The sequence below is a fragment of the Cololabis saira genome, chromosome 23, assembly GCF_033807715.1.
Source record: "Cololabis saira isolate AMF1-May2022 chromosome 23, fColSai1.1, whole genome shotgun sequence".
NCBI classification, from domain to species: Eukaryota; Metazoa; Chordata; class Actinopteri; order Beloniformes; family Belonidae; genus Cololabis; species Cololabis saira.
The window spans coordinates 25,904,755-25,928,311 of record NC_084609.1 but is presented as its reverse complement, the minus strand read 5'-3'; the positions used below and the strand labels follow the sequence as shown (position 1 = coordinate 25,928,311).

General features: G+C 44.3%; 1 protein-coding gene across 1 annotated transcript in view; it reads right to left on the bottom strand.

Annotated features, from left to right (window-relative positions):
* The window catches only part of gas2l3 (growth arrest-specific 2 like 3), a 32,432-nt gene extending 9,358 nt beyond the window's left edge, over nucleotides 1–23,074 (bottom strand). Inside the window, exons 1-3 of the mRNA XM_061714612.1 lie at nucleotides 22,954–23,074; nucleotides 7,620–7,675; nucleotides 903–1,089 (exon numbers count right to left, since the gene is read on the bottom strand). Of these exons, the coding sequence (XP_061570596.1) occupies nucleotides 903–1,089; nucleotides 7,620–7,643 (211 nt within the window). The 5' untranslated portion in view covers nucleotides 7,644–7,675; nucleotides 22,954–23,074. The remainder of the gene's footprint in view (nucleotides 1–902; nucleotides 1,090–7,619; nucleotides 7,676–22,953) is intronic.
* Nucleotides 23,075–23,557: the final 483 nt, after the last annotated feature.

The following is a 23,557-nucleotide window of genomic DNA, read 5'->3' as shown; positions in this document are numbered from 1 at the left end:
ATTGCTCTTACATACAGCTCCTTTAAAAGAAAAGATGGCAAAAAACATTAGAATTGTGAGCTTTTCAAAGTTGCAGCAGTTAAGTTAGTTTTTCTTCCGGTAGACGTAACTTCCGGTCCGCCCCCCTATCCAATCAGAACCTTCTCAACCCCCAGACCTTAAGAGGAATTGGATAAAGCCGATCAAACGTGTTTTCCATGTAAACCTCAATTCAGAATTACTATTTCCATGTAAACTCGAAGGAAAATAGTTTAATTCGGAATTATTAATTCTGAATTAAAAAACATCATGTAACCGTGGCCATTGTTACCTTATACACTCAAGAATACATTCATTCCAGATACAGAAGACTCTAATTTTAGTTTACAACATATTTATTTTTCCGCATTTCTCCCCATCTTTCTCGACGACACATTGGGTTTTCTTTTCCACATCTATGTAGGAAAGTGTATCCAAAGATGGTTCTTCTTCTTCTTCTTCTTCTTCTCCTCCAGCCCCAGAGCAGATCCCCGCGTTTCTCTATGTAACTTTGTTTTTAATAACGTGAACCTAGAGCTCTGCGTTAACGGCATCAGCCTCTAATTCTGCAGCTGCTTCTTCTGGATCTGATTCCCCGCTGCAGCGACTGGGATTGAGGACCAACGTCACCAGCAGAACTAAACCAGAGAAACTACTGAAAACATGGACATTAACGATCTTTGGTAGAACATTTGTCTCATTTTGGTCAACGAAAATGAAGACACATTTTAGCAGAGCTTTTATTTTGTAATCTACATTTTAGTCTTGTTTATATTCCTCTACGATATTGCATTATATATTTATTCCTTGACGACGATATTTAGTCATAATTTTCATTGATGAAAGCACCTCGAGTGCCAGGTGAGCTGGACGCGTGCACCTACCCAGCATGGCGGAGAGCCAGAGCGCCAGGTCCTCCTGCATGGGCACCAGCGTGGCCTCGTGTCGCACCGCCAGCCACTGGTCGTACTGGAAGACGTCGGCCAGGCCGGGGCCGTGCCGCTGCGCCAGCGGGCTGCGGGGGCTCCTGGGGCTCATCAGGGGGGCGTCGAACTTCTCGCCGAACCACGCCTGAGGAGAGAAGGGGAGAGTTGGATGTTATTCCTCTGGTCAGCGAGGGATTGTGGGTCACCCGTGCACCACTCGGGTCAGCAGACCCAAAATGCTCCTGGAAACAACGACTCTGTGAATGCTGGCGGCTGCTCGTCACGTTTCAGCCCTCTGAGCCGTCACATGGAGAGGACGTGACATGACCTGGTGACCGCAGTCATCAGTTCATCATCAGTTCATCATCATCATCTGTGCTGCAACTAAACATTTAGTAACGCTTGCTGAGATGGTTCAAAATGTCTCGCTTAGACTCTACAGACCAACAGTTCAATTCAATATTATTCATATAGCATCTATTACAACAGAAGTTGTCTCTAGGATCTTTCCAGAGACCAGAACATGAACCCAGAGCAATTATTACATAAACATAATATAAACTGGCAGGTAAAAACTCCCCTAGTGGGAGAAAAACCTTAAGCCAAACAGTGGCAAGAAAAACTCCCCTTTAGGAGGAAGAAACCTGGACCTGGATCATGAGGGGGGAGTCTCCTGCTGAAGGCCAGCTGGACAGAGCAGAGGTTTTCATAACTAATGTCATCTGTGTTTTTATGGGGGCAGATCTGCAACCACTCAGTTGTTGAAAACACAGATTTTAAAACAAGTTTTATATTTTGTTTAATTTGAGAATATTTTATTTATTGGAGGACTTGGTAATAGATTCAACCAGTATTCTATGTTTTTATTACTATCTTCATAATTTGTTTTATTTTGTAAGCCGTTTCCAACAGCTAGATGTTTCTGCACGTCTAAGCGCATCGAGCTCTGGTTTAGTCTGCAGCGCCTAAAGCCGGGATGGGGGGGGGGGGGGGGGTCATGGCTCTCCATGTCCCATCAGATCAGCCTCCCCGTCTCCCCCGGTCCTCCCAGCCCGGGACTGAATCAGTGGGAGAAAGAGGATCTGTGTGACGAGGTTCAGGGAGGAGCATGTTCACTGGCAGCAGGGCGGGTGAAACCAGACCCAGATGTGTCCTCCAGACGTTGCATAACTCGCATCCGGATCCCTCCGCCTGTTCGGGTCGTTGACGTCTGTGCACGATGCAGTGTTCAGCCTCGGCGCTCATCACGTGCCACCGAGCACCCGCCGGGCTGAGAGGCTGCCTGTGCAGCAACAAGGTCCGGGTTCACCGCCTCTGCTCGGTCCGCGGGCGGGAGAGCTTCTGGCCGCCGGACAGAGATGCACTTCTGCTCGGGGCTGGAGCCGCTCCAGCCCCACCGACCCACCAGATCCTCCTGCCTCCAGGAATCATCAACTCTCCAGTTCATGGGGACTTTTATCTCTAAACACTGGTGTCATTGAAAACACACGTTAATGTCAGATTAGAGGAAAGTTTGCCATCTAACTTGATGTTAAAGGGGACCTATTATGGCATCTACTGTAATCCCTATTTTAAACAGGTCTTGAATGTCTTAAAAACAAGCTTTTGATTGTTTTTGCTAAATAAATTAGAAATTCAGCCTCTAAACCATGTCTTTATCTTCCCATTCTCTAACCTCATTATCTATGTGGGATTCTGAGTGGGCGGGGCTATGATAATGAGGCTCTGTGCTGATTGGCCTGCTGAATGACGTGATACACCGCTACGAAAAAATGGCGGAAGCTCCGGCCGGTGGAGTTAGTTGTGGGTGTGGTTTCACGCATCGGAGGTCAACCTATGTAAATCACATTTTGGTTACGTAACGAAAGGGGGCAGAATCTGAACGGGTCGTAGAAGTCACATCACACTGGACGGCTCATCCGGGCGGCTGTACAGACACTGCAGAATTTGGTTGCTTTCCTCCTTCTCTGAGTTGGCAGGCTGAGGGGAGACCACTTTATACATGTTAAAGCAAGAGAAAACCTGTTTTTCATAATAGGTCCCCTTTAAGTTTGTTTCTTTCCACCAAAGAGGATTGTTTTGAAGATGCTGTTTGGATAAACGTGATTCCCATGAATCTGCATACACTCGTTCCACCCGTCCACCACCTGCAGACGGGTTTCAGTTTCACTTATTATTAGTGAGTGTAACGGTACAGGCCGTCGGTACGGGGCAGATGTGTACCGATCCGGATACAGTACAACATTTAACAGTAAGTTAAGAGTAAGCAGCCATCATGGTTGATGCAAACAAGACGCCAGAGCTTGAAGACCCTCCCTCATCTTTAAAGGCTCCTGTTTGGGAACACTTGGGTTTCCCGGTGAAAGACAACAAGTACAAGTAGATCAGAAGAGAACAGTGTTGTTCACCAGCAACATGCAGCACGCCAAACCTCATAACGCATAAACGGCGCCAAACAAATGTGAATATCGCTGCTGCGAGGAAAGAAATCAGCATCGTGTCAACGCAGCTGCTTTTGGCAATTACACAGGCTTTTGCCAGTAGTTCAGATCGGGCTAAAGCTATAACTAATGTCATCTGTGTTTTTATGGGGGCGGATCTGCGATGACTCAGTTGTTGAGAACACAGGTTTTAAACACACGCTTTATATTTTGTTTAATTTGAGAATATTTTATTTATTGGTAATAGATTTAAGTAGTATTCTATTACTGTTTTTATAATTGTTTTTATTTTGTAACGTTTCATTTTTATAAGAAAGTGTATAAACCCTAATTTGCAAAAGTTGAAAATTAATCAAAAAGCTGGTTTTGCTGTTTTTTTCCCTTGCTGTACCGAAAATGAACTGAACCGTGACCTCAAAACCGAGGTACGTGCCGAGTCTGGACTTTCTTGTACCGTTACACACGAGAGGTTTTATGTTTGTAGTGAAACTGCACTCATTTACAAAAGTCCTCATCGTGCATCTGTTTAAATATTTCCATCACTTCTGCGAGGATTAAGGGGGTTAGGTGGCCACTCAACTTCCTGCTGCTTTATGCACACTTCAAGTACAAAACTAAAAGACTTAATTTGTCTAATTTGTGCTCCATTATTACTTTTTGCTGAAAACTTAATTGCAGTTAAAACAGCAGCCATTCACAAACTGGTTAAACTGCAGATGTTCTGAGCAGAAGTCCATCCCAGACTAATCTCTTTCATTCAAGCAGGTGGGGGCGGAAGCAGGAGGAGTGACGGTGTGACATAAACACCTGATCTTGAAAAAGGACATGCGTTACATAACAGTAACAGTAGAGCGGGGCGGCTCCAGGCCGCTCAGCCTGATCCTGATCCCCCCCGGGGATGATGTGCGCTTGAGTCCCGATGTCCAGCTACCGAAGCAGCGCTGAGAGATACGTCAAAGATGCTGCCCAGATGAGCAGGTGACGCTGGCGGAGCGGAGGTAATCCAGCCTTGCACCATTTAAAGCTGCAGTCTAAAAACAGGCGCAATCTCACTTAATCTGCCACCTCTTTCTCCACCGAGCGCAGGAATGTGGACGTTTGATCCGGCAGAGAAATGCACAATACCCCCGATCCTGGAAGTATTTGCTTGTGTACCAATCAGGCCTCGGTTGCTGATGCTCTTAACTTGAGCCACTTACATGGAAGCTGAATAAACTCCCTGAAATAGGAAACAGCAGTGAGGCCTGGGGGGGGTGATAACACACAAGGACTTGTCCTTCATGGCTCTAAACGGAGGAATGCTCATCTACATCCAATCGGACCGTAATGATAAATTTTCAAACTTCCCAAACACGTTTTGTCTTGTTGAAACTTCCCATGGCCCGGTTCTGACCTCCAACCAACCCGGGACTGTTCAGCCAGGCTGAACTAACAAGCTCAGGTTGCCCCGTTTAGATGCTTAGGGAACTTAAAGCTTTCCTTTTGTTTGTTTTAATCCCAAAGTCCAGCGAAGAATTATGACGTCATAAATTAAGGAGCCCTGGAAACGTGGAAAACATCTTCCTGGGGGTCGGGGGGGCCGAGCAGCATGGAGTTAGGACTGGACGGCCGTGACAACCAGCTCACGCGGTCGTATCACCATCGTCATGTTTACAGGTTCCTGAGGCCTCAAGAACAGTGCCCCCCCTCAGCCTCTTAAACCCCAACATCTGGGGGGAGGCAGGATTGTTACGGAGATCACTTTCAGAGGACTGGTGTACGTCACAGCCAAGTCTACTTGACTTCTTTGAACTGGGAGGTCAAAGGTCACGGAGGAGCACAAACCATCACGGAGGAAAGAGGTTTCAGACAGCTGATACCAGCAACGCCTCCGTATCCCTGGTCACTGATGTAAATCTAAAAAAGAGCCAAGCTGCAAATGTAGATTTAGCATATTTGTGATGGTTGAACCCCCAACCATCCCAAAAACCTGCAGACGGGAGACTCTGGTTGTGTTTTGCAGACGAGTGCATAACGGTACTTATACGGAAAGTTGCTTTCGTCAACAAAAATTATGACTAAATATCGTCGTCAACAAACCTTTATCACCTGAGGAAAACGAGACGCAATGAAAATGCTGTTCATGTGACGATAATTAAATATATGATGTAATATCGTAGACGAATAAAAATGAGACTAAAATGTAGATTACAAAATAAAAACTGCTAAAATGTGTCTTCATTTTCGTTGGCCAAAATGAGACAAATGTTCTACCAAAGATCCTTAATGTCCATGTTTTCAGTAGTTTCTCTGGTTTAGTTCTGCTGGGTGACGTTAGTCCTCAATCCCAGTCGCTGCAGCGGGGAATCAGATCCAGAAGATGCAGCTGCAGAGTTAGAGGCTGATGCCGTTAACGCAGAGCTCTAGGTTCACGTCCATTAAAAACAAAGTTACATAGAAAAACGCTGGATCTGCTCTGGGGCTGGAGAAGAAGAAGAACCATCTTTGGATCCACTTTCCTACATAGACGTGGAAAAGAAAACCCAATGTGTCGTCGAAAAAGAAAAAGATGGAGAAATGTGGAAAAATCAATATGTTGTAAACTCAAATTAGAGTCTTCTGTATCTGGAATGAATGTATTTTTGAGTAAATGGTAACAATAATATAATAATAAGATAACCTTGTTTGAACTGTAAAATGGGTTTGGCTAAATACAATCTTTGACTAAAATGGTCCTGGACAATTCTGACTAAAATCAGACTAAAATGCTCAGACTTTTAGTCGACTGAAACTTGACACGACTAAAAGGAGAATGAACGTGACTAAAACTAATAAAAACTAAAATAATAGCTTGACCCAAAGACTCGACTAAAACTAAAATGGAAACAGGACGACCAAAACAACACTACTGGCTCTGAAATAGGCCAAAACTTGTAATTTCCCTTCGGGGGGAACAAAGTCAGGGGAATCGTGTCGGCTGTGTTCTTTAATCTCAGGACCGACTCTGGTGTCAGAACCGTCCGTATCCTCAGTTTTACATCTACTAGGTGAGCCGGGTCTGTTCTGTGAACACAGCTGTAATGGGTGTTTGTGTGAACGCCCGTAATCCCGTTAGCCCGTAGTGGTGGGTTGCGATTACATCACGATTACGCTGCTATTCGCGGCAGGGGACTAAAATGGTCGTGTACAATTCTGACTAAAATAAGACTAAAATGCTCAGACTTTTAGTCGACTGCAACTTGATACGACTAAAAGAACGTGACTAAAACTAATAAAAACTAAAATGATAACTTGACCCAAAGACTAGACTAAAACTGAAACAGGCTGCCAAAAACAACACTAACTATCCGTCCATGAGCGGGAGCATCGTTGGCACGGGGGACCAGAGCAGTCAGAGCGTGTCCGGATATCCAGTCTGACGCTGTGAATCAAATCTAGCTCCGGGAAAGAAGAGATGCAGCGTTTCAGCGGGATAGGGATCAATATCCTCACGCTGCTTCTGACATAAACAAGGTAGGGCTCGTTCACCCGCTTCAAACACACGTTCACATCATGACGGATGATCGAAGGACACTTTCATTGCATTTGCTCTTCAATTATTCATGTTTTTTGAAAAACCACAGCTGCTGTTCTGCACAAATCACCGTCATTAACATTAAATATGGGCAGCGTCCCACCACAGAGGCTCTGCACAGCCCGATCAATCAGCCCCATCCATACGTCAGCATCAGCCCGACGGGCGTCCCACGCCGCGCGAGTCGCTCTGGGACACATACTTTGCACATCTGCAAAACTTCCCGGAGCGAAGCCCCCGTGTCAGGGAGGTGTTGCAGATGTCACGAGTTTGTAACACGATATGTTTGTTTTTGCGTGTTTTGGGACGGCTGGCGCGGCGTTACTGGGAGGGGACGGGAGAAGGATCGTCGAGCATTCCACCCGCTTTCCCCCCCCAAAGAAACACGAGGGGGAACTCCTCAGGGTCCCGCCGTGGAACGTCACACATGCATAACAACAGCCGACAGCGTGCTGGAACACAGGTGGGCTCGCCACGGTTTCCCAGCAGCAGTTGGACGTCTGCAGCTCCTCGTTTAGTCCACATATCTGCGGCCACTTCTCCCTCCGTTGTTGCATTCGCCGCTGGTGACTCACAGCGGTTCTGAGGACTGAGGCTCCAGCTCGGCTCAGTCCGGCTGCAGTTTCAACACGACGTGCAGGAATCAAACACACAAAGACTTGGAGGAGGCGGTGAACGTACCTGGATGCCGGCCTGGACAGCCATGACGGTGCTCGCAGCAGACTCACTTCTTCATTCTGTTGAAAGATGGGAAACTGGTGAAGACTAATAAACACTTTGTGGGTTGTAACATCGTGTCCCAGTTTAGTATCGAGTAAACAAGAAGGTCCGGACAATAGCATCTGTGTTGCTGAGCGCGGCTCATCCAGATGCACATGGTGTGTGATCAGTGGGGTTTAAGGCTCCACTTCCTCTCAGCTGGGAACGAGACGCAGACATTTATGCGTCTAATGTCCGAGTGCATCATTACGACTGGAAAGAGAAGCCTGGACCGGCAGCTGCCACCTCCTCTCCTGTCCTCTCCATCAGCCTCTCGCTGCCTCAAACCTCATTAACTTCCAGGTGCCAAACAAACAGCAGATAAAAATCACACAACCACCGCTAACCACATTTGTTCCGCCACTTTCACTTTAGTTTGCAGGTTAAACAATCAGTAAAACATCTATTTACTTTAGAAAGGTCTGTAAAGTGTGTCTTTTCCTCAGTTTCCTCTGCGAGGGTCGTCACCAACGTTCAAATACAGAAACTACAGTGGTCGTGTGGTTTCCAACATGCTGAACCACTCATTAAAATAAAAAAGAAATGAAAAAAACTGCATAAATATATAAGTTTATCATTTAACACAGAGCAGCAAGTCGTCACTGGTTCAGCTTTTTACTTCATTGATCAAGATTTAATGATAAAACTACTCAGCGTCACATTTTAAAAATCATATCTTTATTATTTGGTAAAGTTGGCTTCCTTTTGGCCCCACAACAACGAAGAGTTACAGCTGCGGCCGTGTTAAACATTAAAACACTGTTGGTGCAGAGGATTTGTACAAACTTCAGTCTTAGTACAACAGCAACCAAGACTTGGTTTTCTGAAACATGTCAGAAGCTCGTGGAGCTACAGAGAAAGTTATACTTCCACCGTCAAAACTAAAAGGTACAAGTACTTCAGGTGACAATTTTGGCCTAAATTTAAGTCATCTTGTATCGTGACAGGCTTTTATAAAATGTACTTTCAACGTAGCAGTGAACGGGTTCATCACCGGAATGAGATGAAATGATCTTAATTAATGTTTCAGCTCATTTAAATTCACGAGACGTGTGAAGGACTGAGACCGGTCGAGGATGAGCCCCGATGACATCTGGGACGAGATCCAGCAGACCCCGTGAACCTGGAGGTTTTATTTAAGAACTCAGACTGTTATTCATTTATTTTCTGTGTTTGCTTAATCTTTTATTGTGTATTTATTTATTTCAATCGGTGAGACCTCTTTACCTACTTTATAAACTACACAAACTCATCATTACATAAACTATGCTGCACACACACTTGGCTCTGCTTTCTTTGCTCAAATTACAAATATTGTAATGAAGGATTTTACAGTTATATTGGAGAGGAACCATTAAAATCTGAGTATTGGATGAACCAGATCAGTAATTTTTGTTTCTAAAGCCGCCACTTCAGCTTTTATAAGCTGCGGTCCGCTTGCTGCTCACACAAGACAAACAGTTTTAAATGCGTTAACCCGACCTTTGAGCAACCACCAACCAAAATCAATGAGGTCAAATTAAATCAATAATGGAAATAAGTGAGGGCATGGCCTTAAATTCAATACATTCCTTTTCTCGCCAGGTCTCACAAGAACCCATTGACTCCTCAGACAACAGGGTTGTGATAAAAACAAAAAACCCAAGAAGGACCTCTTTCTGAGTCCAGGGCGCCACTCGGGACGGATCCGATTATTCAATCTACCTTATAAACTGATTTCAAGCATGAAGCCTTTCAACTCCATCCTTTGATCGTCAGTTCACATCCTCACCCATGAGGACATGACATGACTCAGTGCCGGGGTGAAGCGGCAGGTCCAGCAGGACGAGAGCTGCGACCCGCTCAGGATGCGTCTGCGTTTTCATCCGACGCGCTGGATTCCAGCAGATCAAAACTTTCCCACGAGGAAGCGGCGGTTAGCCCGGGTTCTGCTCTCTCCCCGTTTCCCCACACAGGATGTGCGGGATTACCCCGACCCTCAGCTGTCCCCGGGGGGGTTTGACACAGGGGAGGCAGCGGGGGAGAAAGCAATCACAGGATCCTAATAACACTGCTGATTTTCTCAAACACAGCTGAGGCAATAGTCGTCCATCACCGAGACACCCAGCCCTCCCCGTCCCCGTCCCTCGCCCCCCCCAAAACACAGAAATAGCAGCTCACAGCCACAACAGCGGCTGCTGAAACTTATTTTCTGGTAGTTTCCACTGATGATGTCATGCTCAGATTGAGGAAACTGAAGTAAATAAAAAGCGACAACTCCATCAGTGGTTCTTCCCAGGCCCGTCAGAGCTGCATCCAGACACCCGACACCGGGACCAAAACCCACAGGGGAGGAGATGCAAGTTAGCGCCCACGCAGAGGACGGGACGACCCGACAGCACTCACCTCGGAGAGGAAACGCTGCGGTACCGAGGGAGGACACTTCAGCACGCAGCTCTGACCGGCCTCAGAAGTGCATCGTCATCCAACGCAGAGCCCGAAACGCTGCTGATGTTCAGCCTGAGCTCAGCCAGAGAGACTCCTGCGGCTCTGCAGCTCTGCAGCTCTGACTCTGCTCCCACCAGTGAGCGGGGAGGGAAATGTGCCGGGAGGGAGGGACGGAGAGGGAGGGAGGGAGGGAAGATGGATGGATGGGAGGAGGTGCAAGAGGAGAGCCCTGACTAATGAAGTGGCCACGCTTGGCTAAGCTCTGACCCCCCCCCCCCCCCCAATCCTATCACAGCGGGACCCTCTCACAAAGCAACCATTGTTTTGTTATTTCCCCCAAACAAACAACCTCCACACCAGGAAAACTCCAACCGGGAAGTAATAAAATGTACAGAAGATGGGGCTTGGGGGATTATTTCCACCACAACAAGACCTGGTCCAACCTTTCCGGCACTTCTCCGACCAACAGGGTTGGAGGTGTGAAGTAGGACCCGAGTCCAGCGGGTGATCCAGGTCTGCTCTCGAGCTCCGAGGGTCAGGACAGACGTCTGCAACGGCCACGTGGAAACTACCCCAACAAAACCGCCGGGAAGAGCAGCGAGCGGCACACGTGAAGTCGTGAGCCAGGTGTAGGTTTCCCCAGCTGTTCAAATCAGCTTTGCTCTAATGATGACCGGACTCGGGGGATTACAAGCAGCATCCCGTGAAAAGGACACCGTGTACGACACTCACAAGCCTCATTTAGAGCTTCAGAAATGCCCTCAAGACGCTACGTGGGATAAAGAAAACCTTTCAAAATGTCTAGAAAGAGGAACAGCTCAGAAATTCTCTCCTAAATATCAGCTCGCTGCCTCTGTGAGGGACAAAGGGCAGCGCTCTGCTCTGGACTCCAGTTGTTTGCATCTGGGCCCCGGCTCCCTGCAGGGACCCACATCACCCACTCACTCAGAGAAATGTCACGCTCAGGGAGTTAGAGGGCCGAGGCCAGGACAAAACGGCTTTATTCTGCTGCTGAACTTGGAAACTGGGAGTCGTGCGTTGAAAGGGCAGCGGCACGGAGCACGACCACGCACATTCTCCAACGGTCACCCCGGACGGAAAGGAAAGTCCTACAATGCAGTTCTTATGTTCAAGTCCTTTTCACCTTTGAGCGCTGTTTTCATCCCACGACAATGATTCTCCAGCGCGTCCCTCCCCAGTGGCTGGGTCTAGTCGGGTTTAGTCAGGTTAGGGTCGGGTTTAGTCAATTTTAGTCAGGCTAGGGTTGGATTTAGTCAGGCTAGGGTTGGATTTAGTCAGGCTAGGGTTGGATTTAGTCAGGCTAGGGTTGGATTTAGTCAGGCTAGGGTTGGATTTAGTCAGGCTAGGGTTGGATTTAGTCACTTTTAGTCAGGTTAGGGTCGGGTTTAGCCAGGTTAGGGTCGAGTTAAGTTAAGTCAGCCATACAGGTTAGGGCTGGATTTAGTCAGGTTAGTGCAGGTTTAGTCTAGTCAGGTTTAGTCAGGTTAATCAACCAGAGATAACCAAGTTTGGGTTAATGATACGTTTGCCTGATTTTAAGATTAAGAGACAAACAGCAGGACTTGTTTATCATTTTGCAGCTTCCACCATCCGTCAAAAAACAAGGTTTTACATCCACAGGACTGAATTTTGTGATTATGTTTTTTAGTTCCCCCTTCAGGAACAAACATGTACAAAAACAGTGTGAATCCACCTTTTGCAACCGAGAACGAAGCCCACTATTTAACCCGTCTTTGCTAGATGAGGACATGAATTGGGATGCTGCTCCGACAGCATTTGATCAGGTTTTACAAGCTTACAAGGACCTAAAATACAGAAAACAATGCATATTGAGGAATGTTGATCATTCCACTTCGTTACACAAGAGAAAAAGGAATATGAAAATTATTTGATCAGAGGCGTGACGGGTCCCTTCAGGTGTGGCATCACTATCGTTTGGGCTCTTATGCAAACACAGACCTGACGGTTGATAAGCTGCAGGTTGTGTGTTCAACTAACGCTCCACAGGATGATGCTTTAAGTGTTCAATTTATCGTCAGAGTTTAATTAATTTCCCTTTGGGGATAAGCAACATATTTTTAGGAAACCTCTCCTCATGCATGATTCACATCTCTTCTCAAACCCTCTGGACGGTTCGTCCACAGCATCCACAGGGTAACATCCCAGTACAAGTCAGAGCGTGCTCTTGAGTCCCTGTGTTGTGTTCACAACACAAGATCTTCTTCCTGTGTTTATATTTGTGTGTGTTGGAGATATCCAAATAAAAAAGGGAGAAGGTTGTAGTCTTTGGGGGTACCCCCTAAAGCCTTATCAACCTTGATGACGAGCTGACGGTGGTCAGTTCATTCAGTCAGGTGTGTTTGAGCAGGAAAACATGCAGGGCGGCAGGTTAAACAAGGTATAAATCAAAAGAACTCCTCTGAGGACGCCAGGCTGTCCACAGTCCTTCCCCTCAACCATGCTGCCTTTGTTTTCAAGAAACCACTTCCACCATCCGACGTGTGGCGACCTTGCCTGAACAGACACACTTGTGTTACGTGGAGTAAACATGCTCGAACATCTGCAATTATTTTAATAAGATTTAAACAATTCCTCCAGAAAACAGATCTCATGCCAAACCAAGATCATCCCACATTCTTCCAGCCGAGTATTCAGACTCAAAACAACGGCCATGTTTTGGGTCGTTCCACCTAAATCCTCTTTTTATTTCAAGTCTATTCACGCCACATGATGTCTGAAGATGTTAAAGCGGCACCGAGAGCTTCGTGGTGCCTGATAAAAGATTCTGATGTGCAAATACAAAACTGATCGGGTCACGCAATTATCTGTACTTTTTACTCCTTACATTTTAAAAACAGCCTCGTTACTCTATTTCATTTCGGCCTTTAAAAAAAACTATCCAGTTAAATTGCTCCATCCGGATAGAGTGAATTTGGTTGTGGTTGTTTCAGATGTTCTTGTCCAGTTTTGTTCTTACATCCGTTCCCTCAGATTCCTGCAACTAAACTTGGATGTACATTCCAATAAAGGTTAGGATAAATGATAACATGCCTCTGAAGTTTGACTTTTTGCACCATTACAATACTTATAGGCAACTAGTCATCATATCTTCTGCTCTCTGAAACACATGTTAATGCTCAATAGTACACATATATGGTTCTTTAATATATTTGCATTATACTAAGATGCATTCATTTTCAATTGCTTTTGTCCTTAATGGCTTTTTTCCCCCCTTACATTACTTTTACTTTTATACTTTTAAGTAGTTTTGAAACCAGTACTTTTACTCGAGTAAAAAACTTGAGTTGATACTTCAACTTCTACAGGAGTATTTTTAAACTCTAGTATCTATACTTCTACCTGAGTAATGAATGTGAATACTTTTGACACCTCTGTGAGCATCATAACGGGTCGAGTCTGTGAGCGGATCCAGGCAGGACTTCCTCTTGCCATGACCTGAACACAGATGCCGCCGGCGTGTTTTGTTTTGGGGGGCGAGGGTCAGACATCTGTCCGTGTGTTCAGGACTCCTCGCTCTCTGCTCGCGGGCCAATAATCATTTAAGAGGATCAGCTCTATTCCAGACAGCAGAGCGCATCCATCTCTGTGACGCCCCACCACTACAACAACACTCTGCACGTGGAAAATGCGTGTAGCCGGCGGCGCTCTGGTGGAGCGTGAGAGCGCCCGTGCGTAAGTGCGAGAAAGTGTTATGTAACGAGTTAAAAGGAGACTGTTGGGGCAGTGATGTCTTTTTGATTCTCTGCTATATGGCAGTTAGTGTCAGGGGGCTAAAAATAAACGCACATAATTAAAAAGAGTCTGATGACACAGTAAAGCTCTCCAGGGCTTTGAATAAACAAATAAAATGTATAACAGATGTGTACGCCACTGGTTTCTGCATTAATTAGCAATAAAACTGAGCTTTTCTGCCCTCAGTGGGATGAGGCCTCATGTGTCACCATGTTCAGCAGCCACAGTACGAAACTGGCTGTTTTAAATATTACACGTGTGACTTTTTTGCAGGGCACAGTCCACATTAGCATACAATTCTTCTGAATAGCAACTTAAAAAGCTTAAACTACCATTAAACCACACTTCCAAACTCATTTAAATAACTGTACTCCAAGTATGCAAACCAACGACTCAATGTGCTTTTGTAGAGATAATTAGTTTATAGGTTCTTTTATCCCTCCCAGACTGGGGATATTTACTGAATCGGTTCATCGGGAGCCAAGAAATTATATTTTCAGAGTCATTGACCAGATTTTCCCCTAAAGTGAAGATCTGATTACATTTACTTGCTGGTTTTCATGTTCCTTAGATAAGCACGTCGTTGGCCATCTATTCACCTCTACACACAGTAATAGGAACGTCAGGCCACTGTCCACTTCACATGATTAACTGACTGCGTTGCAACAATCCCGAGGCGACCCCTCCCTGAAGAATCTGAGGAAGGCAGCACATCTGGACATTGTGTCAAAGCTCTTTATGGAGATGAACGCTTCAATCGTCACGTTATCTAACCAGGGAAGGCATGTTTTTCTAGGCAACTGCAGTCAATGAATAATGAAAGTTTCTTCTTGTGCACTCTTATGTGACTAGAAAGCAGAAGCGATGCATTTGCTGACAAATTACATCGTGGTATGTTGGACACGAGCCCTAAAGCATGACTGATGTTTTCCGTAGCAACTACACCTGGAGCCTACTCCGTTGTTGGCATTTCTCTCTCTACCTGGCTTTAAAATGACAAAGAAGAAAATCAATTATCTAAGATTATGGAGTATTTTAAGCTTTCGGAACTTCCCTTTTTGTGAACTTTGATTTATTTCCATGATATATAATTTTATAGGATGAGGTTTTACAGGCTTGTGTGATTTTCACATCAATATAGGAATTATATTTTATCCCAATATTAAAAAATATATATAAATGTTGGCTTTAACATCCAGCCTCAGGCATAAAAACTAGAGGTGGTCCTGTCCCACAAACATATCAAAGTCTCTATATGACAATTATGCAGGATCCTAGGGCTGGGCGATATATCGAGATTTTAATATATATCGATATATTTTCAAACGCGATATGGTACGAGACAACATCATTTATATCGATATAGCTTTTTTTTTATGATTTTGATATAGCTCATTTTGTGACAAATTGACTTGAATGTTTTATTTGAGATTTGCACAAATGTTTTGTTATTTGCACAACTGTCAACCTCAGTGGAAAAGTCTGCCTGTTACTGTCTACATTGTATCAATTGCACAGTGTATTTTAATTTAATTGTTATGCAGGAAAGGGATATTTGTTTTATTTTATTCAAGAGGCATTTTTATTCTATATATGCAGGCAGTTTATTTTTATTTCATTTGTTTTATACATTTTGATATTGTGCAGACCTCTGTTAATAAATGTACCTGTGCGAGGCTTTGTATTAAAACTGACTGTTTTTTTAAGAGTTTGCCTCAGAAAAAAATGAAGCTAACAGAGATGCTATGCTATAATGCTTTGGGGGAAACCCCAATTATGTCACAGAAAAAATATCGATATATATCGAGTATCGCCATTCAGCTAGAAAATATCGAGATATGACTTTTGGTCCATATCGCCCAGCCCTACAGGATCCTACCATTTAATATAGCTTTCATGTGTGTGTCTCAGCTTTTAGTTTAATAGCACACATGAATAAGTAATAGCCCTCTGTGATTTCTCTTTACCCAGTGTGAAATGGCCCTGAGCCAGAGTCCAGGATCGGTAAACCTCCTGCGCCCCTTCCCTGCAGTCAAAGGAGTTCTGCTGGACCCAGCCGGTCCCCGGAGAATACCAACTCCTCCTCTATTAGACTCCTTCCTGCTGGGTCCTTTGTGTCTGGACTTAATTACCCCGTCAGAGAAGTGTTTCATTTAAAGCCTGGCCTCCCCCTTTTCAATACAGATGGGGCCCTGGCTGCTCTGTGTGGAGAGGGGAATTAATTTAGTTGAGGAGAATGAAAGAAAGTAAATAATATGTCAATGCCCCGTCGCTGAACTGAGCCTCGCTTCTTTAATGAAACTTTCCAGAGCTATTTAGTCCCCCACCCCAAGGCCTGTACAAGTCAGCTCATCCCGGTTGTCCTTGGTAAAATGCTGGTCCCCTTTCAAGTGGGATTAAGTTCCTTCTTGGCCTTGACCCTCTCGTCCTTGTTGGAGCGGCTTCTCCTGAGAGGCGAGACAGGGGGAATAAAGCCCATCTTAAAGGGCTCCAATGGGTGGGAGCCACCTGCCAATCCCATTTTGATTTGTTGATGCTAATCCACAGCTCACTACGCCTCGCCGGGTCAGCTCCAGGATATCAAAGCCCCTCGGTGCTGACTCAGAATCAGACTTCCTCCACGGCCGTGCTCAACCTTGACCAGCGGAGGAAACGACGCGGGCCCATTCCAGGTCCGACATTGTCTCTGCAGTCAACACGGAAACAGAAGACAGTCGGACCCGCATTTCCTGCAGCTGGGGGCAAACCATTATTTTTTCCAAACGATTAATTGGGCGATTATTTTATCGATTAGTCGACTAATTGGACGATTATTTTTCTGTTGTTCGATTAATTAAAACCACGATCAAATTAATATCAAAAATCCTTAATATAATTTATTAAACAATTTTGCACAGCAAAATAAAAATATAGAATAAAATTATGCGAGATGAAAAGGCCCGCCTGTTTATTCTTACAGTCCAACAAAAGTCTCTCCTGTACATTTTTTTTTTTTTTTTTTTTTTTGTTAAATGCAGTGCAATGCAAAACATTGCGCCCTACAATGTTTTGCATTGCACTGCATATTATCTAAAAGGTGTTCAAAATAACATGTTAAAAATAACATATTTTGCATAAAACACTAAATTACATATTTTTATTACATAAAAAAAGTCTAATAACGAAAGGAATCTTTCTATCCCGGATGGAACTAAGAAACAGTTGTTTTCGGTAGGAATCATTTTCTGGTGGCACGTTAGCTTCTGCTAACCGATTAATCGTTTTTTTTATGCAGTTAAACGGAGTTATGACCAGAAAACGTCAAATGTAGGAGCTGATTTATACCATAATTTGATCATATGACGTTTGTTTTTGCAATTAATATTGTCCCGCCCACAAGAGACAAGGTGGGCGGGGCCTCCGATTTAGATGCGACGACGTCGCTGTTGTGCTGGTCTGGTGTGCCGATTCCAAAAGGCATCGGGACTAAATTTAAAGTATTCCCATGTTTTTAATGAATTAATTTAATACATTTTTTGCAGGGCTTAGTTGGGCTGCTGTGAGATGGTCTCCATTTCCACAAAGTGGGAACGGTTTGTTTTGGTGACCCTGGTTGGCGCCATGACAAAATGACCTTGACGATATTTTGAAGTCGACGTCGTCGACCATCGCTACAGGCCTATTATTTCCACTGACTTGTAGCCTAAACAAATCTCTCATATTAAGGTTATTTGTTTCCTGCTAACGCATAATTGTCATGTTGAATTAATACTAAGGATGAAGCATCAGATTTTCATCACTGGTAAACAAGGGTGAAACTTTAGTTTCAGAGGTGGGGGGGACACAAGTAGGAACGGAAAATTTGTGCATATAGCTGTAGCGTGGATGTGCAGTGTGGCTTTGTAAGACTGTGTGTGTGAATGCGAACAATCAAACAATTTTAATATGCTTTTACTTTTTTAGACATTAACTTTTTTTGTGCCCATTTTGGGAAAATGTTGGATCTGCATTCTTGGCCAGGCTTGATTTTTCATTTTCAAAAGCTTGGGCACAGAAAAAACATAGGATTCCATTGACTCCTCCTTGTTTATAATGGAGCCAAGGAAATTCACAGTATGACTTCTCTTGAAATCTTAAGGTTTTGTTGCTGCAATCACTTTTGGGCTAACATGGTTGGGTTCCTGCCTGCACTTCACTTGCGCCCGTCTCCACATATTTCTCCTATGAAATATGAAAATAGATCATGTTCATTCCTTCCTTTCCAAAAAAAAGGGCTGTCACTCAGTACCTTTGCACAGGGTGTCTTGATGATTCGCAATTACAGGCTGAGCCTACTGTTGAACCCATGCTGAAACCAGGCTAAAGAGCCGTGTCTTAACTGCTCTCCAAGTTACTTGAAGAGACTCGGCTGCAGACTACAAACATGAAACCAAACCAACTCCACCGTCTTTCCAGGATAGACCCTAATGAGACTCCACACTAAGAGAAATATGAATGACTGAGTCGGATGATGAACTGATCACCTGGAGAAGCACGAGCACCATGTCACAATAACAAACATTTGCAATCATCTCTAATTTGGATTATTGATTCTGAGCCAAATTCCTACCATTCCGGCCACTATCTGACTGAGGTCCACAACGGAGAAAGAATGCAGCAGCTGCTAAGTTCGACTCATCACTTCAAAACAAACATGTCACACTCTCACAGATGTCCCCCTTTTTTTGAGTTTCTTCCTTGTCACCAGTCAGCTGTCTGAGTCTCTCAGCAGCCGAGCAGTTGAAGATGCTGCTCTAAAATGCATCGGACCTGGCGGGAAGCCCACCATGAGCCGTTTCTGCCAACTAACTCCAGTGATATCATCGTGGCTGGCTATGAGGTCACCTGACCCAACTGCCAAACGGACTCGACCGTTGATGTTTCCATTTGAAAATGAATCACATTGAGCTCATTACATTAATGGGCAGGGACATAAACTGTGGACTGAAAACTTCCTAGAGAGGAAAAGACTTCTAACACAGAAAGTTTGTCTATTCATCAAAAGCTGCCAGTGTGTCATAATGACAGTCTAGTACCACCAAAAGCGTCATGTAATCACAGCCTGTGAAAAAGGGCTCTTCCTCACACATAGACGTAAAGGCTTTCAAAATAAAAATGTAAAAAAAAAAAAGATAAAAACAGACACATTTTACGTGTAAAACTGTTAAACGACCTTAGCAGACACTGATACTCCAGACAACCTTGAGATAAGTTGAGATTAACTTCTGCAGAGCTGTGTTGTTCAGCAGCTCAACTGGAGTTTAGAGAGCACGAATGAATGAGAGTTTTAAAAGACTAAAATACTATATGAGCTGAGCGGCCAAACAAAGGCAGCACAAAACAGCAAATGTAACATTTTGCATATTTTGATCTCTACACTATGATTTTCTGCAGCTACTGGCCCGCCCATCTCCTTAAAGCACATACATTGTGTAGTTTAGGACAACATGCCACATGCAGCCATCCACACGCGCTCAGCTAAGACAAAGAAGGCTTAATGAGTTAAATTTCACATGAGCACATATGGGGACACAATGGAGATGATAATGAAATCGTGGATTACCCCTCATTTATTAAGGATACAGCTTACAGGAACGGGGGTGGGGGGCTCAGGGTAAGCGTGTGCATGTCTTAACTTCTCGGGGCCCTGGCGGGCCCAGGACGCAAGGCCCGCTGCCAAAGATCAAGCAGATGGTGATTATGAAGATAGCTGGAAATGAGGTTGCTACTCTTGTGTGAGCTCATTTATTAGAGCTGCTGGCAGCAGCTTTGTCTGGGACACAAAGACGTACTGTACCGTTGCCGGTCCGAAGCAGGGGGACCAGCAACAATGACAATAAGTGTCACATTCAGTTTGATCCAGTGACGCGAGACTTGAAACACTAAGATCATATGGGCCGGTTCTTTTGTAGGGCTGTCAGGGTGCTGTAGGGGTGTAAGGGTCGTCATCATGGCTCAGTGTTTTTGGTGGCTCTCATGAGAGCTCTGGTGGCGCAGCAAAAACGTGATTTAAAGTTTGTTACTGACCAACAACTGAATATGATTCAGGTGTTTAAGACGACAGATATTAAAATGGCACCAGAACATTGAGCTCTGATCCAGACCAACTTGGAGACGACGACAGTCTTTTTAAGGCAGGACCGTCGCTGCAACATTCAACCTCGTTCTGCACGTCCATGAGCCTGAGGCAGAGCGGCGGGGTATTTCACCTTGGGAAGCTTAAAACAAAACGCAGTCCAGATTGACACAGAACCACCACCCTTTGCATTGTGCATCTGGAGCATAACGCCGGCCTGCCGTATGATTTATACCAGCATCATACGACAGTCAGGCTGCACAGAGGAAAACAGCTGCAGCTCCACATGCAGGTTGAGCTTCTGCAGGGGAGATCAATAGAGGGGCTATAACGATTGAAACAGAAGGACAGTGGGCTCCTTTGGGAGAAGGCAGTCTATCTCAGGTAGAGATTTCAATCATCATCCCATAGTTCTGGTTCGTGGTTAAAAGAAGGGCAGGCAGCTACGGCACCAGGCAAAGCTCTTACATCAGCAGTTGGTCCACAACTGCACACCCAGATCTGATTTTTACCACATCCTGTACATGTCTTAAAGAAAAAGCCAAATGTGATTTAAATGTCCCAAATTATTTTCAGCAGTAAATAAGAGTTTTAAAACAACAACGATGGGCCGCTGGGTGGCACAGTGGTTAAAGCAAGCGGCCCATGTACTGAGGCTACAGTCCTCCTGCAGCGGTTGCAGGTTCGAGTCCCGACTTGTGGCCCTTTGCTGCATGTCATCCCCATTCTCTCTCTCTACCTCCTTCCTGTCTAAACTTTGAATAAAGGCCAATAGAACCACAAAAATCTAAAAAAATAAATAAAAAAAAGCAACGACTACAGGTAGGGCTGGGGATCGATTCAAATGTCAAGAATCGATTCGATTCCGATTCAGAATCGATTATCAAGATTTGATTCCGATATTGATTTGGGTTAGTGTTATTAAAACTGTTTCTTGAGCTGTTGCATGAATTATATGACTGTAGTTATGCAAAATATTACTACTAGTATTATATTGAGACATTAAACAGCAAGTATTGCAGCTAATGATGCTGTAAGGACCAATCAGCTCCCAGAATGCTGATAGAACTGCTTTCAGAAACATGTGGGTCAGAATTACCAAACAGATCCAGGGAGGAAACAGAGACGGATGAAATCGGTTTTATTTTTTCCCACATTCCGTTTTTATTTGTTCCATTTTCGGTCTATTTTGGTTTTTAATTTTTGAGAATTTGGTTTTTAGCAATTTTTGCAAATGTAACCCCAAGACAGTATATAAAGTAATGAAATATAGACAATTTATGCAATTATAACCTAACACTTTAATGTTTTCATACCTTTAAACATATTTAAAGGCAAAAACATGGCACCAGTTATTCTCGTGTCCAACAAAACATTCCTTTTTTGGGCATGAACAAAAAAATAACCAAAAGTTGTAATGTAATGATGAAAAAAAAAATACATAAATTAAATTAAAAAAAAAAAAAAAAGATCTTTAGACATGTGAATCGATTTTTAGGAATTAATATGAGAATCGATTTAGAATTGGGAAATCGATTTTTTCAACAAAGGCCTAATTACAGGAGTTTCTGCAGGTTAGTTTTTCCTCAAACCAATGTTCAACTCACACAAGCAGACTGGCCCTCTAAACTCCCAGCATCCACCCCTGTGTGGGGTCAGCCCGTCCCCATCCAAACCCCTTTCACTACAATCACTTCTGGTTTGTGTGCATCAGCTCTATGGTGAAGGTTACCATAGAAACCTCAGCAAGCACACACGGAGCAGATCTAGTAAAGACTCCCACAGGACCCGCTAGACTTCAAGGGTAGGCCACAATCTGCACAGAGCCGATGAAAGCATCCCCAGCAACGGTCACGACCTTTAACCCCCAGCCAATACACAAAGATCACAAACCCAACTGGCAGGATTTACACCGTTCTCCTCCGGAGTGGCTCAGCTCACGGAGACCCGGTCCTCCTAAACACCGAGTAACAAGATGAGATGGTTCAAGCACCTCCTTGTAGAGGTTTACCAGGCAAGGTGTGTGACAATGAGATCACACTCTGATTCACGCAGTACCAGATAAGAGCTGATGACTTCATTCAAAGCCATAATTACAAATCTAAGAAACTGGGCTGTCACAGGGACGGTCGTAAAGGTAAAGTCCTCTCCAGCGTCTGCAGGGTTGTGTGACCGGCTCTGGTCTGGTGTCGTCACCTTGCAGGAAACACCTGTCCACCCTTTGCATTATCCTTTTTCCTCCAACAGGAAACCAGGATAGTGACAACTATAAAAGTTAATATACCCGTCTTTATTGTTCTGGCACAACAGAAACAGCGGGCAGGAAGAAACTGCCAGGGAGTGTGAGCTTTGATCCTAAAATAAAAAACAAAACTAACTGAGGTATGAGCATTTACTCCCTTGTCCAGCACCATGACAACATTAACTTGACCTTTCAGGCCACTTGGAGCAGGTTGTCATCATTCACCAGCTCAGACACATCTCAGGAAAAGTGCTGATCCTCTAACCTCGCTGTGATGACCTGTCAATCAGGGATAAACCACAGCAGACCTGTCACAACCCATTAACTCGCTTTTTAAACTAGGAACACTGCATAAATTGTTGTGAGGGTAACACTTTTCTTTCTTTTTTTTTTTGGTCAAAAGTAACTCAAGACCAAAAAGTGCTTAAAAGAGAGCACCCAAAGCGTGCCAGATAACTTCACTTATACTTCAAATATAAAGTTTTATTCAGATCTTTTATTCAGATCTGAATAAACTGAGAAACTTTTTTATATTTTATGAGTTTCAGTGCAAAAGTGGGCAGTCATACAGCCTGTGTCGGTGATAGGATGACGGTTTTCCAGCACTTTTCCCGGTGCCGAGCTGGCAGCTCCACGAGGCTTCCTCATGGAGAAACAAGCGCAGACTCGGAAAACTTTCCCCCTCTTTACACTGCTGCCAGATAAAGCTGCAAACTCACCGGGAAAGCTGCAGATAACAAGTCCCAGGCTTCTCACGGAGGATGTCGGTGTGTTTGCTGCTGGAGCTGGTGTTTAAGTGGTCGGGTCTCCAGCGGTCTCTCGTGTCTGTATCACTCCCGTCCTCCGCTGCAGCAGCTGTGTTTGTTGGCAGCGCTGTTCGAACCAGCCAATGGGAGCGCGAGCTGGGCGGGGGGCGGGGCCTCCGCCTCACCTGAGAGTCTACTGGAGGAATAAACTCATTCAAAGCAATACAACCCCAGTACCTGACCGCACTTACAGTTATATACAGAGGTGGGTAGAGTAGCCAAAAATTGTACTCAAGTAAAAGTACTGTTACTTCAGAATAATGACTCAAGTAGAAGTAAAAAGTAGTCATCCAAATAATTACTTGAGTAAAAGTAAAAAAGTACTTGGTGAAAAAACTACTCAAGTACTGTGTAACTGTTGAGTAACGTCTGATTTATTTTTTTAACACAAACATTCAAACAGACAAAAGTACAAAATAATCATCTTCAGGAAAATTAAATCAATAAAATAATAAAATTAATTAAAATTAATAAAAGATAAAAAATAGCTTAAATTAAAATAATCTTAATGTAAATT